Below are 12,839 nucleotides of genomic sequence, written 5' to 3'. Positions count from 1 at the left end.
TCCTATGGGGAGGAGTCTATCTTTCCGTCACATCCCGTGATCTTCCGGTCGCCGATCCCTGTCTATTCCCCTACAATCATTGGAAGTGCAAATAGTACCTCCTGGGGTTTTGTTTTGGAGCAAATGCTGGTGATAGTATCAACAGCTACACCCCATAATCTAGTATGTATCAGTGCAAATCTCTATGAAGATTACAGTGGTGCAAACTCCTCACTACCAAGCAAGAGGAGATAAATAAGTTCTTAACCAGCCAATCACCTTGTGAAGACCCAATCAGTTAATAATTGAGAATAAAAAGTGCTGTAGCCACCATGACAATAGGAGAGAAACAGGAATAGAAGCAAGCAAGTACACCTCATTCTTTCTCCTTTATTTACTCTCCCAGTTAATTAAATAACACTGACTCTCAATTAGAGTATCCATTCAAGTGTTTGATAGTGTTTAATCCAGTTTGCATTAAAACCCTTAGCTATTTTGCTAAGTCTTCATGCTGGAACTTGTACATCAGAACCCTCTGGAGAATACAATCTTGAATGACCTGTAATTTCTTCTGCATCCTGAGCATCATTTGAGAGCTTGTTGTTTGTTAGTTACTGAGCGTAAAGTAAGACTGTCTCCAGTGATACTTACGGCACAGTTTTGAGGTTCTCCAGTTCAGAGGATGCCCACCAGCATGAGCACACTGCCGGGAGTATTCAGCAAAGGTGTCACAGATACATGAGGCATTTTTAGACTCTTCAGAGCGGCACAAATCATCTTGGCAAAGCATAATGTACTCTCCAACATCAAGTAAGTCATTACACTCTGCAAATGCAGAGCTGGTCAATGTTTTCTGGCATATGTCATCCTTGGGAGAAAAAAAGCAAACAAATCCAGAAAATAGAAAGGAGCAACTTTTTGGTATTGTTAGTTTGTATAATTATTCTGTGATAGAATCTTATGTCCCTCTTTAAGTTGCTGTCACCTGAGGGCTTTTCCTGTTGACCCATCTGCAGCTGTAGAAGGATATAGATAAATTTGAAAGAAAAATAAAAGAATAGACAAAAAAATCCTTACAAAATTATCTGTGCAATTATCTGGCAGGGTAGAAGTGGAGTCTTCACAGTGTTCTGTTGGCCCATCCATTTTCTGCATATTCCCAAACTGCAAGGCTGTCATTTTAAGATCTGTACAAAAGAAGTTTTGTAATGAAGGTTGGGGTTTTTTTTCAGTGCAACTGCCTGCTATCTTTTTCTCCTCTCAAGAATTCTGCTCAAGACTGGCCGAGGCAGCTAGTTCCCTTAAGTCTTTAAATTTGATCATCATCCCTTCCAAAGGAAACAGTACATCACTACCTGAATTTACCTTGCACAGCACCCTGGAAAAAGTAAACATTAGAAAACGTTTCTCGACCTATTACATCTAGATGTAAACTAAGATTTTTAACAGAAAGATAACAAACTGTTTCCAGATCATTTTGAACCCATGCAGGGAAGAAAGAAAAGAATCTAAACAGGGATTTGGACAATGGAGACTGCTGTGAGACAAGGTTTAGCAAAAAGCTCAAGCTGGGACTAGATAGCATGATGAAAATAAGATCTAATAAAGATGATGCAATTCAGCAGGCAAATGTGGATATACCAATTTTAAGACAGAACTGCAAAAATAAACGTACTGACTAGACACTACAATTGCCTATTGTTTTATTGAATATATTTCTATATTTACGTTATTAGTGAAAATCTGGCTCATTTTAATGGGGTTAGCTGATGAGGTAAATAAAACCATGGCATCCAAGAAATATGCAATCAGTATAGCAGCAGTACTATATTTATACTTAAAGTATAAAATCACATTATCTGATCTCTGTACGACATATTTTTCAACAGAGATTGAATTTTATCCTCCAGTTAAATAATTTAGTAGGATAGGAAAGAGGAGTGCTGATGATGTTAGAGTTAGAAGAATACAAAAAAGCATGTTGGAGACTCCAGAAACCAATTTTTTTAATTTAAAAAACTTACTGTTTGAATAGAACTCATTGTAAATTGGTAAGCCATTGAAGTCCCCACAAAGTCCACAGGTCTGATTGGCATATTTCTCATTCAATTCCAGCTAAAATGAAGGACAGTAAGTTGATAAAAGTTAGTATAAATATATTTAAATATATTCAAGACCACTGAAAGCACCCGCACCTGCTGCCTCTAAGTATTTTTCATCAGATCTGTGTAATTTTATTGAAAAATCTAATTAAACCCTGTGGGATAGAATGAAGACTTGGCTTGGATTTGATTTACAATACAGAGTCCAAGCTATTGATACTATTGATGCAGACTTAATTTGTCACTGTAATATCTATATTGCTGTCAGCCTCTTTCTCTCTATTGATTCTACAGAAAGAAAATCAAATCCACAACAAAAATGAAGTCCTAAGATAGAGAAATTCTGCTAGAAAATTATGTTTGATATATATCAAATAACAATATCACATATAACAATGCTGATATGTTAATGATATAATGGAAGTGATTTTTCACCCTATTTTAAGCAGATATCTGCTATCCACTAGAGGTAAATCTGTGCAATTTTCTTTAGGACTACCTAGATGCAAGCCTATCTTTGTTAATAAAGAAGCGCTCAACAGCATGAGATGGGAAGGCAATAGTAACCCCATAAACAGACAGGGCCTGGCCTAATCAAAGATTAGCTCTGGTCTCTCTGAAGGTGTAGACAGGTCCAGGAGCAGTTCTTACCAAGATACTGTCATCTTCATTCCACATTAACACAATACCCATTTTGCTGGCAACTTTCACATAAATGCTGCTTTTCTCTATCATAATTCCAGATTCGCTGTATGGCAGCTGAACTCTGGGAAAAGGCAGAAAGAATGCTAGGTATTTTCTGATCCAGATGTTTGATAAAGAGAAAAAATATGGCTTGTGGTATCCATGATCTGTAGGGATTGTAAAATAATGCAGTGTGCGGAAAGAGAAGTGAATAAAAAATAATATGGTCCGATGTCATCAAATATGGATCTGAATTTGGATCCGACCTCTCAGGATTTTTCATCCAAATTTTATTTTTGGGGTAATCTTTAAGGGAAGGATTGATTTACTGTGAAAGGAATTAACAGCAAGTTATTTATTATTTGTGTTGGTAAAATTGTCAGATTTATTGAAGAACACGTAGTTTTTCCTCCCAAATACACCAAAGTACTTGGCAAGCTTGATAAAAAGGTCTGTGGTTACCAAACAAGTGCTATGAATAAACTTACCTGTTGCTGTTGATCATGACGACAGCCTTTAATAATTCAACAGCTACACCTTCAAGTTTCATGGTGATACGGTTGATTGTTGGAGCGTTTTCCACCATAATACGCCTAATTTGGATGTTGAAATCCTCATAGGGAGTGTTGCAATGGGATGCAAAAACATAATTACAGAGCCCAGGGAAGGAGAATATGTGTCCATCAAAAGTCTTGAAGTGAAAGTTGCCCCATGTGCTGCACACGCGGCCATTGTGAGCCAGATTGGAAGCTGTGAATTAAAACTAGCTGTAAAAAAATGACTTAAAATTCCAACTTTAACATAGTGAAAATCAACTTGTCTAAGGCTTCATTTTGTCATTCAATAGTTTTCACCTGCCTATCTTAATGTGTTATTTTCTGTCCATTTATCCATTATAAAACTGTGTATTCATTCTTCACTCATTTTATATCTGTTACTCGTCTTATATACCCCTATAAATGGGGGTATATTGTTATAGTAGTTCATACACCCCCATGGTATATAGGGAGTATGGTTACAGTTATGTTCTGCTAGAGCTTTATTAGTTGTCCACGTTTCAGCTAAAATTACAGTTCAATATTATGTTTCTTAACCACCCTTTCTCCTCTTAATAATTAATTACTGCCTTTCCCTATTTGTATTAGATTCCGCTGTCTACATCCCCTAAAACTGAAAACTTATTGAATACATTTTGTTTCTTTTACTTACGTGTTACTACTGGATTTATCAGCATTGGCTGAATGATGTTCACCTTAGATGAAACTGTAGCGGAAGCTAGAAAGAAGAAAGAAAGAAAACAAAACCTGGTAAAAGAATACCAAAATTTGCACCTAAAGTTGACCTAGAAAGGACTAGAAAGTTAATATGCCAGATCCAATGAAACATGTTTCATGGCCTGTTTTGTTGTACGTGCAATGTAAATGCCATTTTACAGGCCATGGATCAGGTTAAAGTGCATACTACAATTCAAAATCAGGATAGTTAGATCGTAAGAACTTGCTTTCAACTGTGATGATCTGCATTTTCTACGTTTTAATTTTGACCGCTTTATGAAACTCTGTATTGTGTTAGGAGAGGCAGAAATTCACAGCTCTGCATACTGGAGTGCTTCAGACACACTGAACAGTACAAAGGGTTAAGCTGTACTAAATTAGCCTTTTATTGGTACAAAAGCATAGCCTCCTTCTCATTACACCTCCTCTTTCTAAGGATGGAATAAAAACTTTAATTATCCCCTTTGCTCTCTGTTTAATATTTTTCTGTTAAGGGGCTGAAATGCCTAAGAAATGACTACAAATCTGACGTACAGGATGATCAGAAATCATTACATGATAAAAATCAATAAAGTTGGGTTGCAAATAGATTTCCCAACATCAGCTGCCGACTTTACAACTTGCCAAAGCGATCTCATTTCCTTGTTTATAAGGAACCAAACTTCCTGCACGTATATTCCACTTTTATTTTACATATACATAGTCATGCTCATATGCATACAACCTTTACAAACACACATCTGTTTTCTTAGTTACCTGTTATTATACAAATATAACCATACTATGTGTGTTTAGTAATTGGTATCTAATAAAGATATTACTATTCTTATATAGAGAGGGGCTTGTTAATACACATTTATCTTTACTTGACATTACCAGCAATATGCTAAGTAGCTTTTCTAGGCATTTTTATTATTTAGTGGAGATGTAACAAATAAATACAAATACATGGTATAAATGAACATACTGTTTTGTTTCTGCTGAACAACCTCAGTGTGTTTGCTTCCTGTTTCCTGTTGGATTTCAGCCTGGGCTCCTGTGAAGAAATTGTAAAAAACATGGTCATTACAATGTCCTGAACTTTTAAAGCAAGGCATTTAGATAGGATCAAAGGACCCAGATACATCTCTGTAAGACAAAGGGGGAGAGTCCTTTTACATCAGAAAAAATAAAACAGGCCTCAAGTAAAGGTAAAATGTAATTATAGAAAGAGACTTTCTATTACAAATACACAGAGTTTGAAATCCAGATAACATTTCTTGTATATCTGCTTTCTTTGTTTCACTTAAAACTCACTACAAGGGATTTTAATGACTGGATCACAGCTCTTATTTGACTGCTGCACTGAATCTCACTAATACGTGAAACAATTACAGGAAGAATTCACAAAATGTGGAAGAGTCATTTATTAAAAATGCTGTGTAGTAGATAGGTAATAATAAGAAAAGGCACAGAACTGGATAAAAGAAGCATGAGACTTAGGGCTTGATCCAGTAATGGCTGCAGATATTTTTATGGCAGTTTCTTTAGTGCCTAAGCATACTGTCTTTTCTTTGGGAGAAAATCTAAAGCCTCAATCAGGGATCTAGATTTGCTTTACAGCTGGATGCAAGAAGGTACCTCTGAGTAATAATACAAGGGCCCATAGCCTGAGCAGTAACCCAGGAGGAGTAAGCAAAAGAACCAGGTTTCCTGTTCTGCCCCTCTTCTTACTCTGAGAGGGTTCAAACTCACATCTTCTCTGCAAGAAAACCTTAAGCATCACACTGTAATTCTATTTGATCAAGGGTTCTTGCTACCCGACCTGAAGCTGAGACACAGTACCGAAAGCAGTGGGACAGTGACAAAGGAGGGAAAAAATAGGCCATGATCATGTGACCACATGACTGGGGCACTCAGCTACATCAAAACTGTCCTTTTTTTGTGCCTTGCTTCAAGGATTATTTTTGTACCTCCAGTTAAATGGTTACTGGGTCAACTACATGAACTGTCTTCCAGATGAGTTCTCCTTCCCTCTGTTGTGACTCCATAAGTTTTTTATTCCTTTCCATGCATGGCCCAGCAATACCATACCAGAGGAGGTATTGTCAAAGTCTTTTGAGAGACGACAAATATTGTCCTGAACCATTTCATGCCTAGAAAAAAGCTAACCGTAACCTCCTAGGTTGGTGTTCTAAGCTCTTGTCTTTTATAAGTAAATATGGCAGGCATTTCCTGTAAAGGAAAAATGGCTAGAACTTTATTTTTCTCAAGGAAACAGCAGGAGCTTTTGTTTAGTTAGCAAATACATAATTCCCAAGGAAATTCTAGCTGCACTCATTTATTTAGCAATTGCACAATGCCACACTGTTGACCATTATAAAAATAAGAGTCTCTCAGTTGTAAGAATAGTCAAGATAATTTCCTATTTGATATTTTGGGAACTGACCTAATTATTAAGAATATTTCTCAATGTACTTTGCTAAGTCTATAGCCAGCTGCCAATCTACATATGCGATTATCATTACAATTAATTTATAAGAGTTAGTATTTGACCCAAAATATAAAGTCAGGCATAGAATGTTTGTGGAGATGTTGTGGGATTGGGTAAATATTCGTTATTCACTCAGGACATCTGAAAATACTTTCCAAACAGCATGATTCGAATAAAGAGGAGTTTACTGGACACTGTCTAACCACTACTTCCTTTCAAAGCAATTTATGAGATTAGCATTGCATAGTACAAATAACTTTCTTGTTCAATGAATGGTTGAAGATACTTTTGACTGACATTGCATAACTATAAACATAAGCTTATACTCCAAGCAACTGTTGTATTTTGTGCTTAAATCAACCTGCCAGTATTTTACTGTTTATTTCACAAACTATAAAGTAGCCTAAAATTAAATTTGCACTTGTCAATGTTTTGACAATTATATGCAAGATAAATTTACATAAGCAATCTGAAGATTTAAAAATGTTAGCTGACAGGACAGTAGTTACTGTACATGAATGGGACTGATTTAACAAGCTTGTACTCGGGCAAGTAATTTAAATTTGAGTGGTTCCATTGACTTAATAGGGCTCCTCATATTAATAAATACTGCCAAGACCAGCCCTGATAGATACAATATTGAGAGGAGAAAAAAATCCATACAAAAAGATGGTCTGCATGTGTTGGATAAATCTCCAAATCCTGTTCACACTCAATATCAGTAATTTATATAAATATTTTACACAGGGTATTATCAATGCACAATTAGTTCCTGAAAATCATCAACACATGAATATTCCCTTCTAGTCTCTTTTACAAAAGAAGTTGCAAGAAATCTTGAGGACTCTGGTAATAGCTCCTGGTAGGTGACTAGACAGTGGAAAAAAATGACCAGTGGTCTGATCTAGCAACTGAAATGTGTTTTTTTAAATTTCATAAAACCCATAACATTCATAATCAATTCTAATACAAAATGCAACAGAAATAAAATGTTTTTGTCAGGCATAAGAGATACTGAAAATCTGACATTTTAAGACTTGAATAATGGTTCTTTCCGAGTTGATCTTCAAAGCTACCTTGCAAATATAGTTATATGCAGTAATTTGAGGCAATATTAAATTAAATCAGTCCAGTTAATAGACAGACATGAAATATTTAATGAAAATGGAAAAAGAAAAAATGCAACAATCTGAAACAATGAGTATAGTTGTTTAAAATATGTTATTACATCTAAACAGAGTATTTTTTCTTTTCCCAGTAAAAAAAAGAACTTCTTACCTATCTGATGGATACAACAAACTGCTAACAGAAAAGCCCATTCTGGTACCCATATTCCCCTACCAAACCCCATCTTGAGTGGAGTCTGGCACAGGGATGTCAGGTCTAAAGTTGGTCAGGAGTAGTTCACCTGTGCTCCATCAGACTTATATAGTAGGTGACTTTGGCTTCAGTCCCAGATTGATTCAGAGAGTCTAAGAAGGTGCGGTTTGGGGGATTTTAGCAAATGAACAGGTAAACAGAAGATGCTCTTCCTTCCTCAGAAACTGGCCGATATTATTTGCATTTTGGGAGGAGTATATACATATACATATACATGTACATATACATATATTTTGTATATATTTGCATATATTTTTTTGCATTTATATATTTTTTGCATATATATATTTTGCATATATATTTTGTAAAGGTTCAGTCTAATAAAGAAACACAACATGACTGGAAATAAAACACAACTCCTCCTCCACAAACAACAGGTCCTGGAACAAATTTAGTCTGGTGTTTCTTTACGATTACGCAGAAGGCATGCAAGTAATACTTCTAAGATTTGCAATACTGTAACTGATGCCAGGCAGCTCCTTAGCAAAAAATACCACTGATTTCTGAAGTCTGAGGAGGTGTGGAGTATTTCCTAAGTGGGCACCCAGCATTAGGAAGCCACTCCGTGCCTCTTGGGGCAGCTAATCTTGTAAAAAACCCAGATTAATAACCTTGAAGGGTCCTGCAGGATCACATAGTCACACCGAGTGTATACCATGGAAACCATTCTGTGTGGCACTGACAAGCATTAGGCACCTATCTGAGGAACATTAAGCCAGCTTTACCTAGACTGTATCCTACATTTATTAGAGATGGCCTTAAACCTTGAAATCTGCTTCTGAATTCTCTGCATAATCTGGTTTTGCCTTCTCATGGGAAATATGAGGAGTAATTTCAAACAATCAGACAGCCTTACACCAGCTTTGTGGGAGAAAAAAAATGTTAAATTAATTGTGGCCTGTGACCATGATCACATTGTTTCAGCATCATTCCTGTATAATGCTTAGCACTAAATATATTAGATCCTCATTCATTTAGTATTATAAAAGAAACAAAAAAGAGTTCCTTTATGAAGTGTTACCTAGATTTGATTTTGGTACTGAGATCAGTGATAGGTTATTATGGCAAGGTTGGGGTACTTAAATCAACATATTGCCCTGCTATAGAATGAAACGTTCCCTGTCAAAATATCCAGGATGTTTAATAAAGTTACATCTTCATCATCAGTAGTAAGCTGTTTACACACCCTAGATCTATATCTTCATGCTTCAGCAGACCAGGAAAAAAGAAAAGACTGAATTTCCTGCCCATAGAATGTTGTTTTATTCTATGCCAGTACCTATAATGAATATCAATTCATCTCTACATAAAGAAGGCAAATGATGTCTTGTTTGCATGACCAGTTAGCTGTATTAAATAAATATACCCTAGTCTCACTTAAGCAATTAAACAAGCCAGCCAACAAACTAGGCTTTCAGCAGCTAATGTGCATATACCTTTAGCAATAGGCTACATGTGATGGTCAGAAGTAGCAGAGCTTGCTTTTCTTCTCCGTTGCACCCACCTCTGCACGAGGGGAATAACAGAATACCAGGATCTTCTTGTGTTACTTTAAAACATTTGCAGAGAGTTTCTTGTTTCCCATTGGGTGTACTACAGTGTCCTGGTTTTGGCTGGGATAGAGTTAATTTTCTTCACTGTAGCTGGTATAGTGTGTTTTGGATTTGGTAGGAGGATAGTGTTTGTGGCACACTGGTGTTTTAGTTGTTGATAGGTAGGTGCTAAGTATTGCCAAGTAGTGCTTATACTAGCCAAGGACTTTTCCAGCTTCCCATGCTCTGCTAGAGGCACAAGAAGCCAGGAGGGGAGGGGACACAGCCAAGACAGTTGATCCAAACTGACCAAAGGGGTATTCCATAACGTATGATGTCATGCTCAGCATGTAAAGCCGGGGGAAGAGGTAGGAAGGAGTGGGGGGAGATATTTTCTGTGATGGTGTTTGTCTGCCCAAGAAACTGTTATGTGCGATGGAGCTCTGCTTTCCTGGGGATGGCTGAACACCTGCCTTGCCTGCTGATGGGAAGTAGTGAATTAATTCTGTGTTTGGCTTTGCTTGTGTGCGCAGCTTCTGCTTTACCTATTCAATTGTCCTTATCTCAACCCATGAGTTTTCTCACTTTTACTCTTCCTATTCTCTCCCCCATCCCACCGGGGGCGAGGGGGAAGTCAGTGAGCAGCTGGGTGGGGCTTAGTTGCTGGCTGGGGTTAAACCATGACAGGGCAATTAGTGCTTTTGATACTCATCTAGTGAAGGTGAGGAGGGTGTCTGTACCTAGGATGACTAGGTGTGTCAGTGGACTTAAGGCTGTTTTTTTCTTTTGCTCTGTCTCTTTTACTGGAGTTATTAAGGAGAGTGCTAATATAAAATATTTTTTCCTTTGTCTAAGACAGTTTTTAGTTTTCACTCCTTGTAACTCTTTGTGACTACAACAATGCACATGAATGTGCTGCTTCACCAATCATTTACCAGTGTAGAGTATTATAAAGCTGTTGTGAAGGTTGTCCCAGTTGTATTTGAAGGTGTTCTTCAAAAGATGTTGCTTAGGTAATTTTCTCAAAACTTTATGTATTCTGGAATTGTTATGATTGCTACTGCTCAGAGTGAAATTTCTGACCTCTAGGAGTAGTGACATTCAAATGATGTTCCAGTGTTGAGCTTATCCAACCATACAGGGTCTTTCTCTTCCTCCCTTTCCACCACAAGGAGTGGGTGAAATTAGTAATAAGAAAACAGGTACAGAAGAAATTCAGGCCACTCTGTTAGGTGGCTTATGAAATTTTGAAAGTTATCAGGCTATGAGATTTTACTAATTGCTGGGGAATCATATCTGTAGATAGTATCACAAAAACCAGAAGTGTTTAAGTAAACATGTTCGTTGGTCATGTGAGTGGTTGTTCCAAGTGATTCTTGTAGATTAAAAAAAGTAGTTGGAGGACTTTTTTAAAGTTTCCCAGATTGTACAGTGAAAACTACCTACCTACACAGGTGGGGAGGAGTAAGCTCTCCTCTTCAGTTGTATGAGGGGAAAGAAACCCCAGAAGCATGTTTTGAAGTATTTTAATAACAGAAACTTAAGCAGCTGACTTTACTGTTAACGTACACCAGGAACCCACTAAGGGATCACAGTTGTGGTATTGCCTGGCGCTAAAATGAAGGACTTTTGTTTGCAGGAGGGAAGATTCAGGGAGTTGTTGAAAACAGTTTTGTTTCTTGTATTTTTGTCCATGTTTCTCAATTTTAATGCTGTGTGAAACCCAGAAGCTCATCTTGACATCTCAGCATCAAATAACATGGGAATTAATTTAGGATAGGTCTGTAGAGTTGACAAAGACCAGCTCATTTAATAGAAGGTTATTGGAAATTATTTACAACAGCCAAGGATCTGGCTGAAAACTATTCTTCTGACTCTTATTTTGATCTTGTATCAAAAAATATACCAATGCATTGGTTACTAAAAGTACCTCTTGTAACAGTAAGTCCAATATATGTATTATTTGACCCATAATTCTAGCAATGGACATAATCTTGCCAATTTTACCTCTTCTTCTTGGTTTCTTGCATAGAAGTAGTGTTAAAAATTGAGAAATTGATTATACCAATTTAATGTAAAATTTCAAAAGCCAGATAAAATGTAGATATCATATATGCTATAAATACTATAATTACAACCTGAAAGTAAATCATATAATAAAAAGGTGACAAAGGCAAGCATTCAGAAGTTAGGAAGTGGTAGTATTAAAGCTATTAATGAAACCAGAATTCATCTGTGTTCAAATTATAACTCTCCTAATGTTAAGAACTACTTCCTACAAGTGTGATAAACCAGAGATAGTTGTGACCTGGGTAAAGCTGCATTATGCCTCAGATCTGTGAAGCCCTTGCTTGCCATGTGAACTGGGAAAATAAATGGTTTGGTCAGAGAAGAGAATATTTATTGTGGTGTGGAAAGTAAAGTAATGACAGTCTGCAATTAATGTAAACCAAGTTGGCATTAACTTAAGCAGAGGATCCGGTACACTCTTTCCACGTAGCTCTGTAGAGGTTTAGTTGCTTTCCTTGGCAACTGCTTATGCTTTTCTCACCTGTCTCTGATAGCCTCAACCATTCTTTTTTTTCCATCAGTTTACAGGTGACTCACCAGGGTTTTGCTTTCCAGCCCTACCCAGGGTTTCATTCTCACTCTCCACACTTTTTTCACTGGTCTGTTAACTTCCCCCTAATAAATATGTGCACTGCCACTATGGAAGAAAATGGTGGATGCTCTCTGGCCATAGGTTCCTTTCCCTGGTTCTAGGAATAGATGATGCAGTCTGTTTTCTGTTTAGTATAATGCATCAGGCCACTTCAGAAATCTGAGAGGTTTCTCCACAGAAAACAAAGCTGCACACAGCCTCATGGTGAAACACATGCGAAGAGAGTGTTAAATTCTTACAGTAAATGGCAGATGAGCTATGTGTTGTGTATAGTTGTTACCACTTTTTAGTTTGTTACAGTAACTTTAGAACTGGCTATGCAAGGTACTGTAGAATGTGGAAGAAAACTGGCTGTGGAGATCAGATTGTCTAAATGGAAAATGAGTAAGACCTAAGAGTAGCGAAGGTTAGAAGAAAGCAAGTAACTTGCCTCATTTGTCAGTGACATTAGTCATAGTTTCTTAATTACAGAGTGATACCTTAAGTGCACAGTTGTGCTGTCTTCCCTTTTCTTTACTCTGTTTTAAAGGATTTGGAAGAGGAGCCTGTAATTAGTATCTTAACTGTTGGCAGGCAATGTAGAGCAGAGCTCTGGTTCTGCTTACCTTAACTAAGGGGGATGAAAGATGCAAGAAAAATAAATGAAACTCGTGCCTAATACCTTGGCAACAATGGCTTCTGTGCATTTCAAATTGAATTAATGAAATGTGGTCATTCATGTTGTGGTTTTCAAATGTAATAACTCTTCCTAAG

At 37.0% G+C, this 12,839-nt stretch overlaps 1 protein-coding gene across 1 annotated transcript in view; it reads right to left on the bottom strand.

Annotated features, from left to right (window-relative positions):
• LOC142057790 (uncharacterized) overlaps positions 1-7,913 on the bottom strand; it is a 41,378-nt gene extending 33,465 nt beyond the window's left edge. The window contains exons 1-8 of the mRNA XM_075094514.1: positions 7,791-7,913; positions 5,007-5,075; positions 3,975-4,040; positions 3,254-3,515; positions 2,733-2,847; positions 2,004-2,094; positions 1,057-1,166; positions 631-847 (exon numbers count right to left, since the gene is read on the bottom strand). Of these exons, the coding sequence (XP_074950615.1) occupies positions 631-847; positions 1,057-1,166; positions 2,004-2,094; positions 2,733-2,847; positions 3,254-3,515; positions 3,975-4,040; positions 5,007-5,075; positions 7,791-7,863 (1,003 nt within the window). The 5' untranslated portion in view covers positions 7,864-7,913. The remainder of the gene's footprint in view (positions 1-630; positions 848-1,056; positions 1,167-2,003; positions 2,095-2,732; positions 2,848-3,253; positions 3,516-3,974; positions 4,041-5,006; positions 5,076-7,790) is intronic.
• Positions 7,914-12,839: the final 4,926 nt, after the last annotated feature.

The sequence above is a fragment of the Phalacrocorax aristotelis genome, chromosome 5 (assembly GCF_949628215.1).
Source record: "Phalacrocorax aristotelis chromosome 5, bGulAri2.1, whole genome shotgun sequence".
In the NCBI taxonomy this organism is placed as follows: Eukaryota; Metazoa; Chordata; class Aves; order Suliformes; family Phalacrocoracidae; genus Phalacrocorax; species Phalacrocorax aristotelis.
The sequence above is the reverse complement of the archived record's forward strand: the minus strand, read 5'-3'. Positions and strand labels throughout refer to the sequence as shown.